This window comes from Melozone crissalis, unplaced genomic scaffold (genome assembly GCF_028551555.1).
Source record: "Melozone crissalis strain CALT ecotype California unplaced genomic scaffold, PUWL_Pcris_2 ptg000056l_1, whole genome shotgun sequence".
NCBI lineage: Eukaryota > Metazoa > Chordata > Aves > Passeriformes > Passerellidae > Melozone > Melozone crissalis.
In genome coordinates, this window is record NW_026535834.1 from 2,082,904 (window position 1) to 2,106,777 (window position 23,874).

A 23,874-nucleotide genomic window follows, 5' to 3' on the forward strand; every position below is an offset into this window, starting at 1 on the left:
GCTCAGGCTGCCAGACGGCTGGGGCAGCGCTGGCTTCCAGGATGCCCAGGGGACACGGGAGGAAGGGGCACACACTGGGAACGGGCAATGCTCGCATCCAGGATACCCAGGGGACACGGGAGAAGAGGCACACTGGGGACGGGCAGCGCTCGCCTCCAGGATGCCCAGGGGACACGGGAGAAGGGGCACACTGGGGACGGGCAGCGCTCGCCTCCAGGATACCCACGGGACATGGAGGAAGGGGCACACTGGGGAGCCCCCCGGGACGGGCAGCACCCTCTGCAGCGAGGGTAACGCAGCACTGGCTCCGCAGGGAGCTCTTCCCCCGGGATTGATCCGCCAGGGCGAGACCAGGACACGCAGCGGGGCTGCTGAGGGAATCCACCAGGCAGAACACAGCTCGGGGGCGGCGCGGCGGAACCCCCGCCCGGCAGGGCACAAACTTCCCCGGCGGGGCCGGTCCGGACCCCCGCCCCGCCCGCGCCCCGCCCCGGAACCGGGCGCGGCTCCCGCGGGCGGGCAGAGCCCGGCGGCTGCGGGCGGAGGGGCTGCCGTGAGGGGCGCTGCCCGCAGCAGGGCCGGGGGCCGTGAGGGGCGCTGCCCGCAGTAGGGCCGGTGGCTGTGAGGGTCCCCGCCGCAGGAAAGCCGCCGCGGTAAGGCCAAGCTCCGCCGGGAGCGGGGTCCTCTGGGTCGGGAGAAGTTGGGCTAAACCCCCTCCCGGGGCTGGGCATCCCCCGTGCCCCGCTGCAGACCGCTGGGACCGGCCGGTGTCCGCGGAGCAAGGAGCTCAGCGGGCCGGAGCTGCACCCTCACACCGGGTGAGCGATGCTGAGCGCAGGGGATGGAGGCGCCACGGCGGCGGGGAGGCGTAGGTGGGACCCAGTTCGGGCTGCAGGTGCGGCAGCATCGCCGGGACGGGCCCCGCCGCCGCTGTGACCGGGAGCCGGTCCGGGCTGCGGGTGCAACAGCGCGGTGTGTTCATAGGCGGGATGGAGTCCGGACTGCAGGTGCGAGAGTGGAGCGCACAGGTGGGAGCGGGTCCCAGACGCACCGTGCGAGGGTTCGGGTGTTGGGATTGCCGTGCTGGGTGTCCTTCGGATGGCACTGCAGCCGCACGGGGTATGGGTGCGATGTGGTCCCGATTGCACGTGTAGGTGCAACGTGGTGCGGGATGCAGGTGTGATGGCAGCGGGATGTGGTCCTGCTGTGCCTGGGGCTGGCAGAGCATCTCCCAGCGCGGAGAGCATGGATGGCGTGCCTGCGTCTGCGCTGGGCCACTTTCAGGCTTTTATTTTGACGGATTCTGTTCTGTTATCCAGTGGTTTTCAGACAAGATCTCCCAAGTCCTGCCCGGTTTTCCCACATAGTTCTCTCCAACCTCATCCTCCCTTTTGCTCAATAACTCTGCAGTGATTAAATGGCTTCTTGCAACATCAGTTATACAGAGCTGAATTCCAGAGCTCGTGGGCGGGGAAGGAGTGCTCAGACATACTGATTTTAGAAGAAATACCCCAAAACGGTGCTTGTGGTTGTCCCTCCCTGTACCAGATCGGCACTGTGAACTGTACGTTCTTTTTTTGGGAATCTTAAGACTGAAGAATTTCTCCGTGTAAACACAGTGCAAAACACCTCAGGCTCCCTGGTAGACTGCAAGGAAACTTGTGGCTTGAGTTAGTTGAAAAGGAAAGTTGGAGTCAGCAGAGTTACAGTGATGTTGCCATGGTCCTACTGAACTTGCTCAGAATTTGGGCTGTCTGGCCACTAATCTCGTTTCTCTTCCATCCCCTTAAGCTTATTTTTCCACTAAACAGAGGCTGCCAAAACCAGAGGGCAGGGGGGAAGGGATTGCAGGAATCTGTGAGGATATGAGATTTTTTTTTTTTGTCCTAAGTTAATAATCCCATTCTAGGCTGTCATCCAAAAATATTGCTGAAAAAATGCAAGCAGTGTACAAGACCCATTGTATAAAAGATAATCTAAGTGTAGGACAGGAAGAGACCTGGCAGGTCAGCAAATCTAAACACAGAATGATATTATGCCTTATTGCACACGACTAATTCATTTATTGCCAGCCTTGTGGGAAAAGGAAATTTCACACCTTAATAGAACTGATATTATAACCCTTTCTCCAATATATGGCTTTCTCTTACTTTGTATTTGCACTGTGACTGCTTCGTTCTCCCTGCCTGGTGCTTTTCCCTTATCAGTGCAGAAATAGGGGTTGCATGCTTTTCTCTTTACTGTGCAATGCCAAACAAGCTCCAACTCGCTGTCTGCTCTCATGAAGCAGGCTCCAGCTTCTGCTGATCCCTGGCAGTTGTGAGCTGGGCTTCCTAATCCCTGAGTTCCCTGTGGATGGGCAGAGCTGCAGGGCTCAGAGGTCTGTCCTGTGCCTCTCATGTTTTTCTGACACCTCCCCTTGAAATAAATCCCTCACCAGGTAGGTGCTGCAGTTAAACTCCTCCTCAGGTTCCTCCTGTCCTGTGAGGGGGGGTGGGAAGCTGGGATTTTCCTCTCCACGTGTCCATATGACTTTTGTTTTCTGCTGTCAGCTCTCATCGTGTTCCAGTCATTCTGTTAATCCGTTTTTATTGCATATCCCCATGTTCTGTGCTGGTTCAGTATTCCCTCAGCTTTCTCCCACTTGCTCTGTGATGAAGGGACAAGTTAGGTAGGGTGAAGTCTCCCTCACTTGCACTCACTCCCTCCCTGCTAGACTCAGACTGACCCCTTCCATTTCATTGTCTGTCTGATCCTTCTAGGTCTGTGCCCTGCTTATTACAAATTTTTATCTTCTGTTTGCAAATTCTGATTTCACTGGACTGCACAGCAAATGGCTTCAAGCGCGTTGTAAGCTGTACTTTATCCCTATCTTGTGTGCCTGCTATGCTGGATAATTTTCCCAGAGTAGCTGAGCAGAAAATTTTTCTTACCAAAGCAAGCTAAGTTGCATTTTGTCCTTCTTTCCACCCGATTTACTTCCATGGCATTGATTATTAGATGTGGGGCTTTTCTGCAGGGATTATTCTGTTGAGGAGGAGGTTTAATTGTACTGCAGCCAGCTGTGAGTGGAAGATGGGTGTAATTCAGCAGTGGGGAGCAGCACAATGCTGCAGGTGGGGCACTGAACAACATTCATCCAGCTGAAACAGCTGAAGGAACTTCAGACAAGCTCAGTGCTCACATCTGAGCTCGGGTTAAGCTCCCACTTGAATATCCTTGCTCTTAATATTTGCAGTAAGGTCTATCAATAATGATTCAGAGAAAATACCACTGAACCAACAGAGTCAGGTCGTGGGGTCACACAGTGACACTGAACAAATCCAGCTCTGCTCAGTCCAAAACACTGCAATTGGTAGGTGCAGATAAACATAAGGAGTTATCCCTGCTCCATTCATTAATATTGTACATTGCTTTTTATATAACTAGGTGAAAAATACCTAAATAGTTTGCAGAAGGTAGACACAGCCCTGCAGCATGATACCCCTCGTGTTCAGTGCATGACTACCTGCTTCTGACCTAATATATTATAATCCCTGTGGCATTATCCACCAAGCTCAGGGTTATTCCAGTGTTCCTCAGCATTGCCTGTGAGCAGTTCATCATACAGGTTCATGAGCTTGGTCTTGCAGAAGCTGCCTTCATCTCCCAATGGTCAGAAAAAGCACTGAGAGCACCAAGTGAGCAAACAATCTGAATTTTAATTTTACTGAGATTTCTCCAGTCCTGTGCTGCCAGTCAAAATGCTAAGAACAAATTCAAGGAAGGCAACAAGTCACATCAAATTCTGAGTTTTGACTGTCTCCTTCTAACAAAGGGCAGCTGCATGCTCACAGGTCTGGTGTGGGGTTGTCACACCATTCCAGGGGTTCCAGTTCTGCAGGCATGCTTTAAGGGCTGGAGTGAAGCACAAATTGGGAATACTTAAAGAAAGCAGTTGGGTGACTTTTCAGTGCCTCTCAGATTCCTTGTCAAGGGCAGGTATCCTCTGGCTCCTTTTTCCTAGGAGAAAAATAATAATGAGCAACAGCCAAGCTTTATGATTGGTACCAGATAATGTCAGTGGTAGATGAGGTGATTTTATGAGACTGAATATGGAAGAAAATAGGGTGTGGGGTTCAAGCATGAGGCCCTGAGTCATTGTCTGGCATCTACAGGAGTGCCCAAAATTAAAAGTTAGTGATTGTGTAATGTGGCAGATGAACATTTGTTGCTGCTTTGTCAGCCAGCCTTTCACATCTGCAGGAAGCATCAGGAGAGCATGGTGAGTTTTCTGTTTGATGTAATGAACACATATTGTTCATGGATTCAGCTGTTTTCTACTATTTTAATACCTGAGCTGACATTTCAAAGTGCTGGGAATGCTGGAGCCACAGATCAATGAGACTCTTAAGCAAGCAATAGTGTTTGCAAAAAGCTCTGTAGCATTTAATGGTGTATTTCAAGGTCTCTGAAAAACCATCTGAGCTGCTGAAGGACACCAGACAAAGCCAGAAAGGACTGAGAGACACTGGATGAAGTCCTCATTCCAGCATTGGAGTCACTCAGCTGATTCCAAAGTGTTTAATGACCACAAAAGAAACAGCTCACTCCAGAAGGGACATTGCTCCATCACAAGAACAGACAAATGCAGAGCTGCCAAATGCTGCAGTTGGTAAGGCCTCATGTTGAACTTGGCATGGTTGGAGTAATTATCACCAGGTGGTGCTACTTGGAAATGACTTCCCACTTGTTATTTTTACCAGGATCATTATTCAGCTGAGGTGTGAGCAGGATTAATTTTGTGGACTGTTAGAGGCCAGAGGAGGGGTTTTCTCTTTGCATTGCTGTTCCAGTGCAATCTGTGAGCAGGTGTCCTCAGTCACTCCTGGGTGCTGAGAGAACTTCCCCACAAGGTACACAAGGGAGGTTTCAGCTGATGGTTTGCATTGCTGCTCACAGGGTACCTACAGACTCTCTGACACTGATTTCCCCCCAAACCCAGCTTGCAAAGCCTCTGTTGGCTCTGCTGCTCCCAAGCTGATGGCTAACACTAACACAGGACATCACTGGTGGCAGCTGGCCACCTTGGAGCCATGTGGGTCTCCACTTTTCCAGATGGGAAAGCTGAGTCACATTTTAACAAGGAAGGACAGCAGAGGAATTTGGAGATCACTCCAGGAAAGTGTGGGAAAGGAGGCAACCATAAAACCTCTGTATTTAGTTGTACTTTAGGATGGAAAATGTTGGCGATTTTGGCAGTGCAGAGGTCCAGTGATCTCCACTCCTGTTTGCACAGGGAGCCATGGGCACCTGTGCCACCCCTTCCCTGTGTTCCCCAGAGGGAGGGACATTCCAGCCCCATGGTGTCCTGGGGGCTGCAAGGCCAGCCCTTCCCTTGCAGGAGGCACAGCCAGAGGGGATGAAGGGAGGGAAGCAGCAGCAGCAGAGCCCTTTCCTCTCTCCAGATCAATGTATAAGGTTGCCATCATCTTGATTGATTTATTTATTTATAATTTTGAGCAGCTCTGCTTTTGCCGATGCAGCGGAGGCATAACTGTCACACTGGCTCCGTGGGTTAAGTTGCATTATTTTTAATGAGGCAGCTATCTCCGTGCTGCTTCTGTTCTGCTGGCTTCCCCTTTCTGGGAGCTCTCTGCTCTTTGCTTGTCCTTCTTTTCTGTTAAGTCATTGCTGAGCATGGGCTGGAAGCAGTGAGCTAAGCATTACCTTTATTTTCTGCCAGAGGCCCCAGTTGGAAACAGAAGTTCCCATAGAACAGGGCAGCAGCTCTTTGTGAGCAGTGCTTTTCTTCCCACAGCCTACCAAGAAGTCAAACTGTGCAAATCAACTCATCCCACCCCCTGGCCCAGATCAAGGTACTTCCCCTAAATAAAAGGATGACCCCTGCTGCCAGAGGATTTACTGCAGGAGTGGGTGCAGCCCTCAGGGGCTGGATGTGCCACCCAGGGCTGCAGGACGAGAGGCAGAGCCACACAGCCCTCCCTGGGCCGTTCCTGGTGCTCTGGCTCATCTCTTCCATCAGCACTGCGGTGCTGAGCCCCTTCCCTGTGTCCCAGCAGGTCCCTTGGTGGCACTGGGTGGCTCTGGGGGGTTCTGGGGTGCAGCCCTGGGGTTTTGCCCCCCTTGCATCCCACAGCTGCACACCTTGGGTGGCTGCATCAGCTGTGTGAGTAAGCCTCCCTCCTGCCCCAGAAACAGCCACAATCTCCTCTGTGTGTTTCTAGCTCAGAAAAGGCTGATTCATTCTCTGAAGCAGATTAATTACTTCTGCTATTTAGAAAAGAGGGGAAAAAAAAGATAAATCCTTTAGAATTGGTCGGCTTAACTTTCAACTGTGTGCACAATGCAGTGGAACAAATCTGCTCTGAGCCAGAGCAGAAAAGTTCACACTCCTTACAGTAAGAAACTGTAAGAATGCAATATTTACCTGTCATGTCAGCAGTGGGCTCTGCTATTTAGAAAGTATTTGTGAATGTGTCTTCTTCTTGACTTATATGACAAATGGTGCAAATGTGAGCCTGCCATGAAGTTGAACTGGGGAACAAATGTTTTTATTCCCTGATACATTTTATAACTTGCTTCCTTTCTGGTTTGTGTCATGCCTATGTGGCAGCAGGCTCCCTGAGTAGCTCTCATCTGAAAACTGGCTGAGCTGCTCCATTTCTCCCTTGGAAGGCTGCTTTCCAAGCCTGCCTGGCTGTGCTCACTTGTTTATGCACTGATGGGCTGTAGTTTCCCATTGCAGAACAAGCTGTCCAATATTCATGAGTTATTTTATATTTACCCAGTCCTGAAGCTTCTTTTATAAGCCTGGGGATAAATTTTGGGTTTTGTTGTTTCCATTACTGGAAATGGACTGAACCTCTGCAAACATTACCAAGCCTCAAATAAGGCCTCTATTTATCTAAAAAGGAAGGGAAAGGACTAACACAAAGCCAAATTGATTTACAAGCCTGTAATTCCCAAACCCCTGTTCTGATAACACGTGAAAGAAAGCAAGCCGTATGTGAAGAGATGAATCACTTATAAAATTATATCCTAATATTCATTATATATTAACTTATCAGACAAGTATAATGATTTTCATCTTGAAGATTAATGACAGCCACATGTTCAGCTGGCATAAAGCACTGCAGCTCTTTGGACTATGCAAACCTGAGGATGTGATTGAACAACTGATTTCTTTGCAAAGAACAAAACAGTATATAAGGTGATAAGGAACAACTGAAAAAGGTGAAAATGATAATCATTAGATATCCTGCTTGTATAGTAAGGTCATTTTGACCAAGCATGAGACCTTTCCCATGATCCCCAGTTGGCTGGGCCATACTAAAATCTTTCCACATTAATACAAAGACTGGGTTGGAGCTGGAAAGTCAGTATCTAGGGGGACAATTTTAGGTCCTCTCAAAACAGCTGGAATGAGTACTGTAGCAAAATGAAAGGTTAAACCCATTAATGTTTTAGGATTACTGTGTTACAAAATAGGCTCTTCAAACTTTTTTACCCAGCAGCAGAGAAAATACTCTAAAGGCATCTTTGGAGTGGATTAATGTTGAAATAATGCTAAGCCAGCCTTCTTCAAGCATTTATTTTAAACAGCTCAAATGCTTAACTTCTTGAATTAGCAGCTGAGCAGGTTCTCTCATTAGCCTTGGTAATGTTCACATTCACAGGAGCGAGCAGGAAAGTACCTGGCAGCATCTGGGGCTGGTCTCCCTAATGTGTGCAATACTGCTTCAGCGCTGCCATTAGGAGTCCTGGCTGTGGTCAGCCTTATCTGAACAAAAACACTCAGGATGTTTGCATTTGGGCTGTTCAGCAGATGAGATACCAGCCCCTGTGATTCAGCAGCAGCTGAATGCAAAAGCTGATCATGGGAGAAGGGAATTGCATTTGCAACCTGTTTGGAGAGCAGCTGGAAAAACACTTCTCCCTCCTGCACCATGCTGGTGTCTTGGGAGCTCTGTTCAGAGGGGATGTCTGTAAATATGGGTCTGGGTGGCTCTTTGGCTCAGTGATGCCCTCAGCCCTTTCCTCCGTGAACATCCAGCTTCAAACTGGATTTTAGGGGAGACCTACTGCTGCCTGAAGATCCTCCCCCTTGTGCAGGGTTTGTGCTTGTGCTGGAGGGATACAGCTAAACCCTGGGCAGGACCTGCTGCCTCTCTCCCTCCGGGGCAGGGCTCAGAAGGTCTTTTTTCTGTAATTACATCTTTTTGCTGCTGCAGCACCAGCATGTGTACCAGGGAGCAGAGTCCAGCTGCCGTGGCACCTTTCATCCTGGCAGTGCCTTAGTTCCCCTGCAGCCTTGGCACGGGTGCACTAGATGTGTGCAGGAAAAATAAATAATAAATATTAGGCCTCTTACCTGTGCTTAGCAGCACATACATCCTTTAGAAACCTGTACATGGCTCTGTGCTCTGGGCAGAACTGCTGGTGCAGTTTGGGGTTTTGGCAGCACCTTTCCAAATTAAACTCCAAGTTCCTCACATGGTTTCATCTCCTCAGGAGGAAGAACCCTCCCCATGTCTCTTTCTTGCAGAAGCTTTCTACCAAAAGAGCTGCAGAGCAAATGTCAAGGATGTTTTAAGCAGATCAACCCCATTAGATACAAAGTTCCCGGAAATATGCTACTGGCAGTAGCAGAATCTTTTATTTTTGTTATCTGAAGTGTTCATCAGATATAGACTACTTCGGAAGGCTTTTTTTCCCCCCTTCTTTTAACATCCTCCAAAGTGAATGCATTCAGCCACAAAGCAATCCGAGAGCTGGTCTGTGACAAGAGAGCTGCAGGGATGTCAGTCTTCAAGGAGAGAAGAGAAATTCAGTAAGAGGCAGCAGCAGTCAGCTCTGCAGTTCCTGCCTTGCTCCTGTGGCTTCCTGAGGATGCTCAGATGTCTCTGCTCCCCACAAGGGAGCAAACTGGCTGCTGTCACTGTGCTGTCCCAAAACCTGGGAAGGTCATCATTAGTTCACCACATTTACATCCCAGTAGCTCTTCTTGCATCTCCTGCTGCCCCCAGTGCATAAGGTCGTGTTGCTGAGGCCAGAAACCTTGTGGGACGAGGGAGGATTTGACTCTTCCCTTAAATTTTATTTTGCACTCTCCCTAAATTTGTGTGTCTTCATCCATGCCTAATTCCCCTTCACTGCCATTTCAGCACTGGTCCTTCTGCTTACCTCAGAGTGCAGTTCTCAGATGAACAGAGAAATTGAATTATCCAAGTTTATTTCCCTAGTTTTCCCCATGTAGTTGTTATCACTGGCCCCATGGGTGCCAGAGTGCCCAACAAAGCCCATCACAGAGATGCAGAGGTGAATGTTGCACCTTGGATTCTTGAATAACACCTGTGCTGATGTTTAGTGATTTAGAAGGGAGTGATAGGAGGCATTTTAGGCAGGATCACCTAGAAAGAGCCATTGCAGCAGATTTCTGGCTGGCACAGGTCTCCCTGCCAGCCCAAAATGAGCTGGGTGTTCCCTTTCCAAAACCCTTGACATGACTTCCTTGAAAAGACACTGGCATGGAAATGAATTTGTCGCAGAAACATAGAGCAGTGAGAAGACACTGATTGCTGTAATTAGGAATAATCTAATTCCTTAAGGCAAATGGGTTGTATTTATGGCTGTTTAATTGGATTCCTGCATTTTGTGGACCAGCCATGTGGGCAGTCAAGCACTGCTCTGTGATTCAGAGGCAGCAGAGGGATACTCAAAAAGTACAGGATCTCTGCTATACTTGACCTAGCATGGAACTAAACTCTTAGTTCTTGATGTCTTCTGTTTGATTTTGGTGTAGTTACTATTCAGAGGATCACCAAATCATCTGCTAGAAAATTGGAGTAAAATTGGGCTGATTTGCTGGGGTAAAACCATTTAGCCCTCTCTCTGAGAAACTTGGAAGTTCAATTCCATGTGGCCTGCAGAGGAACAGTGCAGCCTCAGAGCTGGTTTTCCTGCTTTTCAGCCCAATTTCTCCACTTCTGCTTTTTTGCTTTTGGGTTATTTTGGGGTTTTTTTCTTGTCAGAAATGATGGAACCTTTCTCAAAGGAGAAACATTTCTGTAATTTCTCGGATCCAGGCTTCAGATGAAACCCAATGGGCCCTGATTGATAACCTTTCACATTGCTTTCCATGGTTTTCAAGGACAGGAATTTGCACCATCACAATCCTTTCTTTGCAGGATTTTTTTTTTTCTCTTAAATTTTATTTTTTCTCCTAAAACCAGCTGTGAGGCTGGTCCTGCTCCCAAGAACCAGATTAGTGACTAATCTTTTGAGGCCTTGGGGATTACCCTTCAGGAGTGCATGAAATGTAAAGGGACATTCATTTGCTGCTGTAAAACCCATCCTGAATTAACAATGGCCTTGGATTGTATGGGCACACCCCCAGAGTGTTTCCTATGGCAGGATGGGGAATTGTGCAGAGTCATTTCCTTGGACATTGCATTGTTATGGTGAAACTGTTTTAGTTAGAAAGCAAGTGGGCAGTTTGGGCTCTTAAAGGCCAGCTGAATTTGGACCAAGGGGCAGACAGATCAGTGGATTTCTTGTACATGTGGATTTCTCATGCTCATGTACACAAGGCTTGAGTTTCCCACCCAAGGCAGGAAGACTCTTGATGTGGGTTCCAACTTTTGATATGGGAGGTTCAGTTCAGGGTAGAACTTCACAGAGTAAGAAATAAACATTTGAAGCCTAACTGCCACCCCTGAGCCAGGCAGGAGGCTCATGCTGGAATGGGCCATGTTGAAATATTCACAATTTAATAATGACTGGGTTTCAGTTAACACCTCCCAAGGGGCTGAGTGGATGCATTTTGCAGCTGTGGCTCACAAACTAGCTTTCACATTAAATATCAGCCAGAAAGGCACAGAGATGTTTTCTCTTAAAAAAAGCTTTTAATGTCTTCAGAGCCTGCTCAGCCCATAAAAGCTGGGCTGAAGCTCAGCAGGACCTCAGTGCTGCCCAGTGAGAGCAGAATTCTTGTCACTGAGCCCCTGTCCAGGGGACACTGCCTGAGCTCCCAGCCTTTGCTGTGTGGCCTCTCTCCTAGGGTGGGAGACATCCTCAATATTTTAAGCTGTCCTGGCTCTTCCAGCATTGCAAAGACCCCTGAGACCCTGCACTGTTTGGAGCTCTGGTGCCACAAAGGCAGAAACCCCAGCTCAGCTGATGCAAGATGCAAGGGGCTGTCCCCACCCACAGCTGGGATCTCCATCCCACCCCCTGACCACCCTGCATCCTCTTTTGTCCTTCTCATTGTTTTTCCTTTCCTTTGCCAGATCATTGCCCTGCTTTGCTCATTTCCCTGCTTTGAGTCACCCCATGCCAGTGGTGCTTTTTAATGTTGGGACACAGACATGGAGTGGGGACAAGGCTCCCACCTTCCCAGCAGACAGGGAAGTGACACCAGCACGGGGTGAATGAAGGTGACAAATGACATGCAAATGCCTTCCCTGGGGGCTACAGAAAAGTCACTTCCTTGCCCCTTTCTGGGGAGTGGTGTTTGCATACTATCAGACACTGACATCCTGGTGAACTTTCTTAGAGTGTGTGAATTATAGAGACACTCTTGGGGGATTTACAGTGTGTTGACTGAAGGTTGCTTGATGAGAGAAGGAGAAAAGGGTCTGGCTGGGGAAGGGCTCACACAACTGGTTGAGAAGTATCCTTCCATGTGGGAGAGACAATGGAATAATTTGGCTTCAGCTCTGAGGTAGGAATTCTTCCCTCTGACAGTTTTCTCTGTCCTCTTGGCATCCCGGGGAGGTTTTTGAAAACATCAGCAACAACAAAAAAAAAGGCTATGAAAGGGTTTTGGCTGTCATATCTGCTTGTGTGACAACTTCCCACAGAGCAGAAGCCAGGAGTCTTAGAAAGTTACCACTGCACTGTCCATGTTGCTGGGTAACAGCTTCTGCTCCTCACATGACCCCAAATGATGATAATAATAAACTGCATCCCAAAATGCAGAATGGTGCTGAAATCGCTGGCAGATGGAGCTGCTGCCCCTGCCTGAGTGTGGGCCCTGGAGCAGGGGAATCTCCAGACCCTCCTTGTTCCCATCAGAGTTTCCACGGGACCTGACCTGAGTCCCATTCCTTTTGTCTGGAGCCAGGATGCCCCTCTGGCTCCCATGGGCCTGCTGGCAGCAGTGGGGAAGGAGTGGGGTTCAGCACTGGTGGCCCCATTTGGTGCAGAACTGGGGGCCAGTGCTGGGCACCGCCTCCATCCCTCCAGGGTGGAACCTGCTGTGCCTGCCAGGGGCTGTGGCAGCACCCGAGGGTGCCCAGGGCTTGTACCCACCTTGGAAAGCCTCTGATGCTGGCTTGTCTGACTCACACAGATAAGCCATTTCCCCATCCCCACAGTGGCAGTGGCAATTACAGAAACAAAATCTGACAGCTGCACCAGTCTGGTTTAAACCTGGCTCACCACATTTAGGGAAGTGATTGTTGTGTCTTTACACTTAGAGTAACAAAGAGTGGTTGGTTTCCAACCCATTTGAAGCTGAGCTCATGGAACCTCTCACATTAATAAGGGTTTAGAGGCCACTGAAGATCCTGACATAAATGTCCTTGAGCTTGATTTGTTTGTGGTCCTGCAGCAGCACAGTGAGAAATGTGTTTATTTACTGAAGAAGAAGGCATTGGCAATTTTTTTTTCCTTTGGTTAAACCTGGTGTGACTCCAGTGCTAGCAGTACATATTGAATGGACACATTTAGCCATTTTGTGAGGCATCACACAATAGTGTAGTCTGTAGCTGCCCAGGAGAGAAAAGCTGTGCTGGCACACAGCATCCTGGTGGTGGTGAATGGGACTGAATCAGAACAGCATGTTTTTCCTTTATTTGTGAAAGAATAAGCTATACTGGCAAAATACATACAAATTTATACCAGTATGGCCACCCTTTGTCTGTGCACTGAAGTTCTTTTCTGGGAAATTGCAGAAGCCATTGCCAGGCCCAGTCAGTGTGGACGGCACAGTTCCTGCCCACAGCTGCAGCAGGGTGTGTGTCCATGCTCCCTCGTTTCCTAAACTCAAAATATTCCCCAGAATGGTTTGCAGCACTGCTGAGGCCACAGCTGACCTGGGCTGTGTTGTGAGAGCTCCTTTAGGCTGTGCCAAAGCACAATGTGCCAGAGACCTTCCTCAGTACTAAAGAGCAAGAGTGGGCACTCATTCCAAAACATTCTCATTTTTTGACCATAAATCACATTTCTGGCCTCTGATACAGGTGATCTAGAGAATATGTAGATCTGGAGACTGCTGAGGCTGCTGGCCATGGCAGCAGAAGGATGGAGCAGCACTTGCTGGGGCAAGGTCTGTTGTGCAAACCATGCCTTTGGTTTGCTTTGGTTTGAATTTCCCACCATGCCCTTATCCCAGCTGCCCTGGGAGACTGAAAATGCTGCTGGCTCCTACAGACACTGATGGGCCCACACCAAGGGCTCAGGCTGGTGTCTAAAACAGAGATCTGTGCTGTCCCCCAGCTCATCTTGGTGCTTGGGAGGATGGTTTGTTGGCCTTTGTGTGGGGGAGCTCTTCCAACACTGCATAGGAAAACAACAGCACAAATGAAAGCAAAACGAGAGGTGAAGGAAACACATCACACTTCGAGAAGTGACTTTGGAAAGCACAAAGCCAGGATGTTGTTTCTTTTTAGGGACTGAGTAGTCTGACATGTTGCAAAATACAAAGGCTTGGCATATTCCCAGCAGCAGAGGGAAAACTGGAGCTCCCCAGAAGTGAAACCTGTCATTAGCGGCCAGCCAGGCAGAACAGCTCCTGAGTGCCAGGAACAGCCATGAAGGGGGAGACTGAGCAGCAAAAAGGAGCTTTCCTCACCCTGGCAGCCTTGTGGAGGGGAGCAGAGGGCTGCGAGGGCAGCATGTGGGATTGGGATGCTGCCAGAATTGAATTGAATGTGGGATTGGGATGCTCCCAGAATTCTTCAAAAGGGCAGCAAGGAGCTGCTGTTCCCCCTCACACACAGCAGCCCCAAAATCCTGTTCTTCTGCATAGGGGTCTGCTCCCCAAAAAAATTAGAGCAGTTTTGACCTGCAGTTTTTCTCCCTTTTGTTCTCACTCAATTATACTTAGCTGCCCTGAGAAATCTCTTTTCACATGTCCTCCCCAGTCCTTGCTGTGATCCGTGTCATCCTGCAGGCATGTAATAATTTAGAGTGAAAGCTGTGCTCTGCAGCTCTGTTCTCTGCAGCTTCACAGGATGGAGGGGGTATTGATGTGCCCTGATTTATCTCCCACAGATGTCATCTCCCTAGGAGTGGACTTGAAGGACAGAGAGGCACAGAAAACTGAATCTGGGAAGCACCTGATTTAGAAAGAAAGGAGGAGAAAATTTTACAGACCAGGTTGGATGGATGCAGGGAGCATTATAACTTTGCAAAGCCAGTGATCCAAGGAGCTGGCACCATGAATTGTGATGTTGCTGTTGCCACGTGCAGGAGCATGAGCTCTCAGGATACCTTTATGTTTCCCAAAGCTAAAATTAAGAGTACTCACTCCTAAATTTAAGAGTAAAATTAAGAGTAAAATACTCCTAAAATTAAGAGTGCTTTTGTATTGATGCTGCTTTAGACCTTATAGCAACCTTCCAATATCTGAAAGGGGCCTAGAGGGAAGCCAGGGAGACTCTCCATCAGGAGCTGTAGTGACAGGACAAGGAGTAATGGGTACAGATGGAAAGAGGGGGATATTTTTTGATGTGAGGGTTGCTAGACACTGTCACAGGTTGCCCAGGGAGGTTGTGGATGTTACAGCCCTGGCATCCAGGCCAGACTGGATGGGGCTTTGAGCAGCCTGGTCTGGTGGGAGACGTCCCTGCCCATGGTAGGGGAGATGGGACTAGATGATCTTTAAGGGTCCATTCTAACCCTTTAACATTCTGTGATTCCCCCATCAGAGCTAACCAGCTCCCGAGGGTGAAAGATGAGGAGAGGATTGCATTTAGTGCATGTAGCTGTGGCACTTGGGGACATGGTTTAGTGGTGGGCTTGGTGGTGCTGGGTTAATGGTTGGACTCGATGATCTTAAAGGTCTTTAAGCTAAAGCATTCTGTGGCTGTTTGTTGTGGCTGTGAGTGTCCCCACAGCAGCAGGCACAGACACACTCTCAGGTTGTGCCCAAGGGAGCAGCACCCAGCCCCAGGGCTGAGCAGGAGCTGGGGAGGCAGAGCATGGGGGCTGCAGGCATGGTCAGACACAGGGACATTGGGGACATTGCTTCCACCATCACAGCCCCCTCTCTGCCCTGGGAAACAAAAGGCAAAGCTCCCTGTGGCCTTCTGCTGGCAAAAGGTGAGGTGTATTCAGCTGTCCTGTCTGGTTTTGTCAGGGCACTTTCCTTCCCTTGGCCAACACAGTTTAAATGGCCTCTGTGAGGCAGCCAGATAGATGTGTTCCATTTCAGTCCCTGTCTGTCTCACTCTGCTGAGATCATTTACCTGCTGACAAGCTCCTGTGGTCAGAGATAAAAGGCAAAACCAGCAGCCCTTTAAGGATGTATCCAAAAATCTTTGCAACATTTTCCTTCATGGAAAATATGGGAAGATGTTGCATTCACAATATATCACTCTTATCTGTGTTTGTAAACAGATTTATCACACCATCTGCAGAGTCGTATTGCCATCTCCTCCATATTCATTTCCTTCCCATTTATATAGTACAGCTCCTGTTTATTTTATTCCCTTTTTACAATTAGATACATTAGCTACCTTCATCCTTTCCTGCAAAAAGGGTGCACTCTGTGGAGAAGAATATTGAATCAATCCAATTTGTTCATTTTAGTGCATGGAAACACAAGCCAGGGCTGTTTGGAGAGGTGCTGCCCGCTTCTGTTTCTCATCTCTTCACATCTGTGCGGAGCAGGTGGGAGGGAAGGATAATTCAGAACAAATCTGCTGGTAAACAGGATGCTCTCTCGGTATTTCCTGCCTCCTGTTGCACTGGTGGAGCTTAATTTTCAAGAATCAGCTAAGCCTGAGGTCAATAATGCTGTTGTAATTTCTCTGACTTGATACAGTATAATACAAATACAATATAATGAGGCATTCGTACATCTGGGAGCAAAAAGTCAGCCTGCTTTGTTATCTGGCTGGATAAGAAATGTTTATTCATGTTCAAATGAAAAAAGTGATTTGCTGAGTATAAATGAACTCACACAAGAGAAGAGGAGCTTGCAGGTGGAGCCAGTTCTGCAGCCCCAGGGGCTGACCAGCACCCAGGTCAGATGATTCTCAGTACTGCCCCACACTGAAGGTCCAGCTTGACCCAGCACTGGAGAGAGGTGTCTGGGCTCCATGCACAGAGTGGAGGAGGATTTGACTGCAGGTGGACTGTCCAGCCCCATGGCTGTAGATTTGCAGTCACCATGGCTGGTGAGATGTGTGGGGTGCTGCCCCATCCCCAGGGCTGTGAAACTTTTGCTTCTCTCCCTCCAGTGAGGAAGGATTTCTCCTCTCCTTTGTATCAAGCCTAACCCAAATTCCTGGGCTGGAATACAGGGGAGGGACTGGGGTTGACTAATCCCGAAAAGAATTTTACCAGGAGTGAGTAAGGGCTCTGGACTGCAGGGAGTGATGACAAATCTTGGAAACTCAAACCTGTGCTTTGGCAAGAAGGTTTGTTTGGGGATTGGTTGGGTTGGTTTTTTATGGTCCTTTTTATCACTTTTCAGCTGTACAGTGTGTTCTCAGATGGTCTATTTGCCACTTCATGTTTTAGCTAACAGAACAGGGAGCAACTGGGTGCTTGGCCAGCTTCTTTCCCACTGAAGCAAAAGAAAACTCTGCAAGAGGGCTCCTCCAGAGCTCTCTAAATGGATCTTCTGTCACCAAATCCTGCTAACTCTCCCACCCCTCTGACCTCTCAATGCAGGCTTTGATGCTGTGAGCTGCCAGAAAGTCCCACCATCACATTTTCTCAGGGAAATTTTTCAAGTGCCCTACCCCATCACACTTTGCATCTTTCCAAGAGGCATATTTAGGCCTATAATATCGTGCCTGTCACTAATCAGTGAGCAAATCTTTTGGCTGTATATTTGCCAAGGGGAGATTGCCAAAATGACTCTTTGGGTAAAACAGAAGCCATGCAGCTCTGCTGCAGGGAAGGAGCCAGGACTTTTCTCAATGGTACAGTCCCCAGGAAAAATCACAGGGCAGGCTTTAAAATGAGATTTTTTTCCAACCAGTGTAAAGGGTCCATCTTTTATATTGGCTTTCTGGAAACAAAACCTTCCAGAGATTACTTAGTTTGTATTTTTCAAGCATTTTTTCTAGTCACTATATTTTACCTAGCATGGAACTAAACTCTTAATTCTTGATGTCATCTATTTGATTTTGGTGTAGTTACTATTCAGAGGACCACCAAATCATCTGCTAGAAAATTGGGGTAAAATTGGGCTGATTTGCTGGGGGAAAACCATTTAGCCCTCTCTCTGAGAATCTTGGAAGTTCATGTCCATGTGGCCTGCAGAGGAACAGTGCAGCCTCAGAGCTGGTTTTCCTGCTTTTCAGCCCAATTTCTCCACTTCTGCTTTTTTGCTTTTGTGGTTTTTGGGTTTTTTTGTGGGGTTTTGTTGGGTGGGGTTTTTTTTCTTGTCAGAAATGATGGAACCTTTCTCTAGAAAAGGTTCCATTTGGTTTTCTGGAAAGCCTTGTGCTTGAGCTGGGAAGGGAAAATAAGAGTCTCTCATAACCCCCTCAGTCCCCTAAGTGCTGAATTTTGGGGCCAAGCAGCCCCAGGTTATTTTGAGCTCTTTGCAGGCTCAGCAGCTCAGGGGAACAGAGGTACTGGTGGTGTAGCAGGACGGGGAGGTAGCATCAATTTTTGTGGGGAAAACTGTCATCTATGGGAGTAATTCAGCTTTAAAGCAGAATCACAGATTCACAGAATATTCTGAGTTGGAAGGGACCCACAAGGATCATCAAATTCAACTCTAGTGAAAGGCCCATATGGGGATCAAATCCACATGCTTGGCATTATTAGCATGGTGTTCTGACCAACTGAGCTAATCCCAGTGGCCAAACCCATTGCATGCAGCCTTGCAAAGGACCTGCATTGTGTGGCTTGATCCCTGAGAGTCTGAAAAATAATAATCCTGCCTAAAACCATAAAATCTGGCATCAAGAGTTACACTTGGCTTTGCAGTTTGTGTGTGCTGGATCAGTTCCTGGCCTTCCTTGCTGCTCCTGTCCAGCCAGGCCATGTCCTCCAGGAGACAGGGCATTGCTCCCCATGTCCTAAAAACTGCTCTGCTGCTTTTGTAGCCAGCCTCCTGCTGCTGTACCTGCACTCACAGCCTGTCAGGCTCTGACATTATCAGGCATAAACACCATGTGTACAAACATATTTGCTATTACAGCAGACAGGAAGAGATTAAGTGAGTGCTATAAAATTAACCTCAACATCAGTCAAAAGAAATAAAAGCGAAAAAGGAACCGGGTAATCAGATGCTCTTATGAGCAGGATATGCTCAAAATTATTTCTCCATCCCATTACAAATGCCTAGAAACTGCACAGCCTCTCCAGCACAGTGAGATTTTGAAGTGGTTTAATGGGCATTAGGAGTTCAGAGCTGATAATGCTGCTTCCAACCTTTTCCTTTCACTGCATGAAAACAGGCAGTGGCAATTGAGTGGTGCAAATTGGCTACTTTTAAAGCTGTGTTTGCTGCCTTGGATGTGCTAAAAGTCTCTCCACAGAGTCTTCAGAGTCTCAATGTAATGTGTGGGTAAGGTGGGGATATATTGAGTTTCTTCAACAGAGGACTGGTTCCAGTGTATGTGCTACGTGCTGGAGAGCCCAGACCTGCTGTAGTAAATTACCAGCTGTAATTTACATCCCAATTACTGATTAAACACTAATTAAATTACTAATTAATTTACTAATTAAAAAGCAGGGCTACTGGATCGTTTTTGGTAAGTCCAGACAAACGTCTCACTTTGCCTTTTCTTTTTCTTTCAGAACAAGCTGTTCACCATGTCAATCAAAAAGGAAGGTGCCCACAAGAAGTGGGCTGCCCTGAAGGAGAAGCTGGGGCCCCAGGAGACCGACCAGTCAGAGGCCAACCTGGAAAATGCAGAGCCAGAGCTGTGCATCCGCCTGCTGCAAATGCCCTCCGTGGTGAACTACTCCGGGCTGAGGAAGAGGCTGGAGAACAGTGATGATGCCTGGATGGTGCAGTTCCTGGAGCTGTCCGGGCTGGATCTGCTCCTGGAGGCCCTGGACAGGCTGTCAGGGAGAGGAGTGGCCAGGATATCTGATGCCTTGCTTCAGCTCACCTGCATCAGCTGTGTGAGAGCAGTGATGAACTCCCACAAGGGCATAGAATACATTGTGAGCAACGAGGGCTACGTCAGAAAACTCTTCCAAGGTGAGAGGACACCTTCCTGCTTCATCCATCACATGCAGCATTGAGGAGGGCACTTTCCTGTTGCTTATCCTCCTGCCCTGCACCAGGCTAGTTGGAAATGGTTGGTCACAACTGATTCATGAGATTGTTTTCTTCTTTAAAATAAAACTGCTATGAAATCACATTGTCTTTGCCAGCCAGTGCTATTTCCACACAAATATTGTTATAGTTTGCTGAGAAGGTGGGGATAAACCCAGCCTTATCTGTATACAGACATGAGGAATCTTCAGCCCTTGGGTTGTCAGCAGACATTTGCTATTCAGTCTTTGAGAGCCCCAAGGGCAGAGGAGAGGAACTGAAAGGGCTTGGAGTCTTGTAGCCTGTAAAGAGAAGGGAAAGTGGCACGTTTGGACTCAAGAGAGCCTGCTCTCTGTGCTGCTCACTCTGCTCTTCCTGGAAGATGGTGGGTAACACCACTTACATTCGCCTGCCATTCACTTGGCTGATCATTGCCTTTGAGATTCATTAGGGCACCTTGTAGTACTTACTGTACAGCACTTAATGGTGCTGGAAGGATAACTTCTGTTCCCAGAAACCCTTATCAATAGCTTTTTAAAATGCATTTAGTCTGAAAGCTGACTTGCTTCCCTCTTCTGTTTTGAAGTCCCCTTCTTTCCTTTTCACCCTGTGTTTTCTTAGTCTATATAAAATATGGACCTGGCATTTTTGTATTGTGAAAACAGGGGGATATCCTGGATTTTCAGTGTTGGAGCTTCTTTGTGCTCTAATATAGGAAAAACAAGACAGCCTAATGCATTCCCTCCCAGCTCCCAAGGCTCATAGAGAAAGAGTAGCACAGAAAGGGAATGCATGGGACCCATTGGAACAATTTCTCTAACTCATATGCATATTGAGCTTTTCTGCACAAAAAATAAATGTCATTGATCAAAGCAAATTGTTCATCTGCTGTTCTAGAAAATACCCATATGTGAAAATGGGAAATAAATTTCGTGAGTGCGGAAAATTCTTGGCTGCTGTTGCAGCATGTCACTGGCACATGGAAAAGAGGAATAACCACAGGCTGCACCAAAATGCCAAGGGGATACCAGTAGCATTTACTGTTCCCTCTAGAAGCTATCATCATACAATGCTATTGGGATGGGATATCTGTACATTAAGATATTTCTCTTCTCATCTTCCATTGTACTGGGTCCCCTTCTTCAGTCTCTTTTCTATGACTGCTCATAATTCATGTAGCAGAAGACACTGAGATTCAAAACATTAATGTCATTATGAATTCTGATTTGTTTTGTTCTGTTTTTCCCACAGCACTTGACACAACTAATGTCATGGTCAAAAAGCAAATATTTGAGCTCCTGGCTGCACTGTGCATTTACTCATCAGATGGTCACTCTTTGGCTCTGGATGCTTTGGACCATTACAAGGCAAGTGTTTGGTTGGAGCAGGAGGAATGGCTCAGCCTTGATCCATGCAGACAGATCCATATACCACAGAAAAGGATGGGAATGAAGTTTATTTTGCATTGTTTTGGTTAAGAGAAGTAGGGGTTTATAAAGTGAAAGCTGTAGGAAGTTTTTTGTGGTCAGTGCAGGTCTGTGGTGCTGTTCTGTGACTTGTGTGGACAGATGACTGCCAACCACAAGGTGCTTTCTGGCACCACTAGATCAGCAGAATAAATGGTGCCACATCCACAGGTTTCACTGCCCACGAGCTCAGGTACATTTACCAGAAAGCACAGAGGGATCCAAGAGGTGTTTCAATGACTTTCTGTGCCAACCAGTCCCTGCTCCATAATGGAGGAGTGCTGCTTTTACCCATGTCTTCCTGTCCTGTGCACAGTGGGACAAACTGAGGATTTCAGATGCTAATTTCACCTGAAAGCCTGCACCATTCTCATGGGCATTTCTGTCTGTACAGCCCATCCTTGTCATAATCTCAGTTGTGTTTCCCTCAGAGTGTGAAGAACCAGCAGTACCGGTTCAGCATCATCATGAACGAGCTGTCCAACACAGACAACGTGCCCTACATGGTGACACTGCTCAGTGCCATCAATGCCATCATCCTGGGCAAAGAGGAGCTAAGAACAAGGACACAGATCAGAAACGAGTTCATAGGTAAGGATGCTTGTTACACCTTTCCCTGGAGAAAGTCTGTTACCAAATGGGGTTTTTTCACATGTGTCCATAAGGTGCCTGAAGAAGCTGGGGAGCTTGCAAAATATTAACACTGCAAAACTTCAAATATTAATTTTCTTCTTTCTTTTGACCTTTATTCTCAACAGCCTTTCTGTCAACAGATTTTTTTTTTACTTTGCTGCTTTCCCATAGCTTTGATCTTTTCTGGAATCCTATCAGCACTGTATCACTTGAGCTTCTTCAGAGCATTTCTATAGCCAACCATATTATATGGCCACATTTCCATATATTGCAGCTATTTGTGAGAGTTGATAAAGTTTCTTCACTCTGTGTCTACTCAGTTGAGCCACAGAGGCTTTCCCATGGTTCAGAACTTTCCAACTGCTAGAATCCCAGGCTCCTAGCTACCATTGTTGGGCTTCACCTCACATGCTGGGTGCATCTGAGTTGGGGAGCCTGGGCTCCATTTCTCTCCATGGAGATCAAGGAACATTTGACAGTAGCAGACTGATTTTAGATATCTAACTTGGACAGAGGTCCCTCGTGCCTCAGAAGTGCCTGTGTCAATCCCAGGGGAGTTGTGCAGTGGTTCACACAGGTGCTGCAGATGTGTGCTGTGGTGTCTCATCATTTACCAGATGACTCTACCCACTTTGATAGATCCATCTGAAGATATTTTCACTTTTTCTCTCTGTAAAAAGTGTTTATGAACATAACATTTATAAAGATCATACCAAGTGGGTCATTATGCAACTATATCTATCTTTTTCACCTGCCAGGGCTTCAGCTGTTGGATGTTTTAGACAAGCTAAGGTAAGGATCTCTACTTTTTTTTTTTTTTTTTTTTTTTTTTAATGAGATTCACAGTGAAGTAGCTTTGGAAACTTAATACTTAGCCAGTCTTCTGTTGTGTGAAGTGCAGTGTGCTTGGGTGGAGTGGACCATGCTTGTGCACCCATTCCATGGGAGCCAGAGGCATCTGGCCAGTGTTAAGATGCTCTTGCCAACCACAGTGTCACAGGGACAGCTGTTGGCACAGATGGCATGCACAGAGGCTCTGGGCACAGATGGAGTGGCAGTGTCCTCATTGAGGCTGTTCCAGACTGAATCTGAAGCAGTGCTTTGGGCTCACTGAGCAGCTCACTGTGTTCAGCACCCCTTCACTGCTGCTGTTGGTCCCAGAGGCTCCAGCTAAAACAATTTACTAATGCATATCTGAATGTAATTTAAAAATCATGTTCGATCAGAAACATCTGTGATAAATTCTAGAATGCAGTTTATGTGAGTTGCAGTTATCCATGTAACTGAAATTGCTCTATCCAACATCACAAAAAATTAGGGAAGAGAAGATCTTTTATTAGAGCAGCAACTCTAAAATTCTAACACTGAGTGGTCTCGAGAGTGCTGAAAAAGTCAGTTTTTTTATATCCAGTTTTGAATAACAGAGAAGGAGGTTTTTCGAATAGAAACATCACTGGAATATTTTCAATTAGTCTTGACTTTAAAAAAATAAAGGAGGTGGCCTTGTTTCAGAAAGGTCAGAATGCCACTCTGTTGTTACAGCTCTGAGGAGAATTCCATAGCAAGCCTGTGCTGGGCCAGGTTATGCCATGAGAAGTCCCATTCCTTTGTATTTGTTGGTTGTAGGAAGAGGTACATTCAGTTCAAGAAAGGATGCACTGATGGCATCTCCTCCTTTATAAATCAGGCAGAGTTGGGTGCTTTCAACACCAACTGACTGAGTCTGAGAGGCAAAGAGATAAAAGCCATTTAACAAAAACAGTAATCTGAAAATGAGTGAAGGGCTCTCCACTGAAAACAAATGCTGTAATATTGCAGAGACATCGAGGAGGAGGATCTGCTTATCCAGTGTGACACATTTGAGGAGTTCAAAATAGAGGATGATGAGGAATTATTAAGGATATGTGATGGCATAAACATGAATGATCATCATGAGGTCTTTTCATCTCTCTTCAACAAAGTAAGTTGCCCCTCACATGGGGTGCCCCTCGCACAGTGGCCAAGTTAATCCCCTTTGCTGGGAGCCAGCCTGGCTGTGACAGAAGCTGCTGTGTCTTCCAGGTGAGCCGCTCTCCAGTCTCTGTCCAGCTGCTGTCCATCCTGCAGAGCCTGCTGCACCTGGAGCCCTCTCATCACTCCAGCCTCCTGCTCTGGGAGTCCTTGGATGCTGTAGTGAACAGAGCCCTTTTACTCGCCAATGACAGTAAGAGTGACACATCCATCCAGCCTTGCTCACTCCTCTTGTTTCCCCTTGTCCCATAAAGCCTTTTCCCAGTGTGCAGGAAATAATCTGTGGGACTTGGTGAGAGCTGA

General features: G+C 47.5%; 1 protein-coding gene across 1 annotated transcript; it reads left to right on the forward strand.

The window, feature by feature from the left end:
* The first annotated feature begins 569 nt into the window (after nucleotides 1-569).
* Nucleotides 570-22,357, forward strand: LOC128943848 (inverted formin-2-like). Its single transcript, XM_054286784.1, has 5 exons — nucleotides 570-653; nucleotides 18,997-19,405; nucleotides 20,714-20,829; nucleotides 21,360-21,519; nucleotides 22,320-22,357. The coding sequence occupies exons 2-5, from the start codon at nucleotides 19,012-19,014 to the stop codon at nucleotides 22,355-22,357; spliced, it is 708 nt and encodes a 235-aa protein (XP_054142759.1). The 5' UTR covers nucleotides 570-653; nucleotides 18,997-19,011.
* Nucleotides 22,358-23,874: the final 1,517 nt, after the last annotated feature.

Bases quoted from the DNA above. Each gene is read 5' to 3' on its own strand.
- LOC128943848 (XM_054286784.1), top strand. From the start codon at position 19,012: ATGTCAATCAAAAAGGAAGGTGCCCACAAGAAGTGGGCTGCCCTGAAG. The intron at 19,406-20,713 runs GTGAGAGGACAC...TTTTTCCCACAG, and splicing joins CGTCAGAAAACTCTTCCAAG to CACTTGACACAACTAATGTC. The intron at 21,520-22,319 runs GTAAGGATGCTT...TTCACCTGCCAG, and splicing joins GATCAGAAACGAGTTCATAG to GGCTTCAGCTGTTGGATGTT.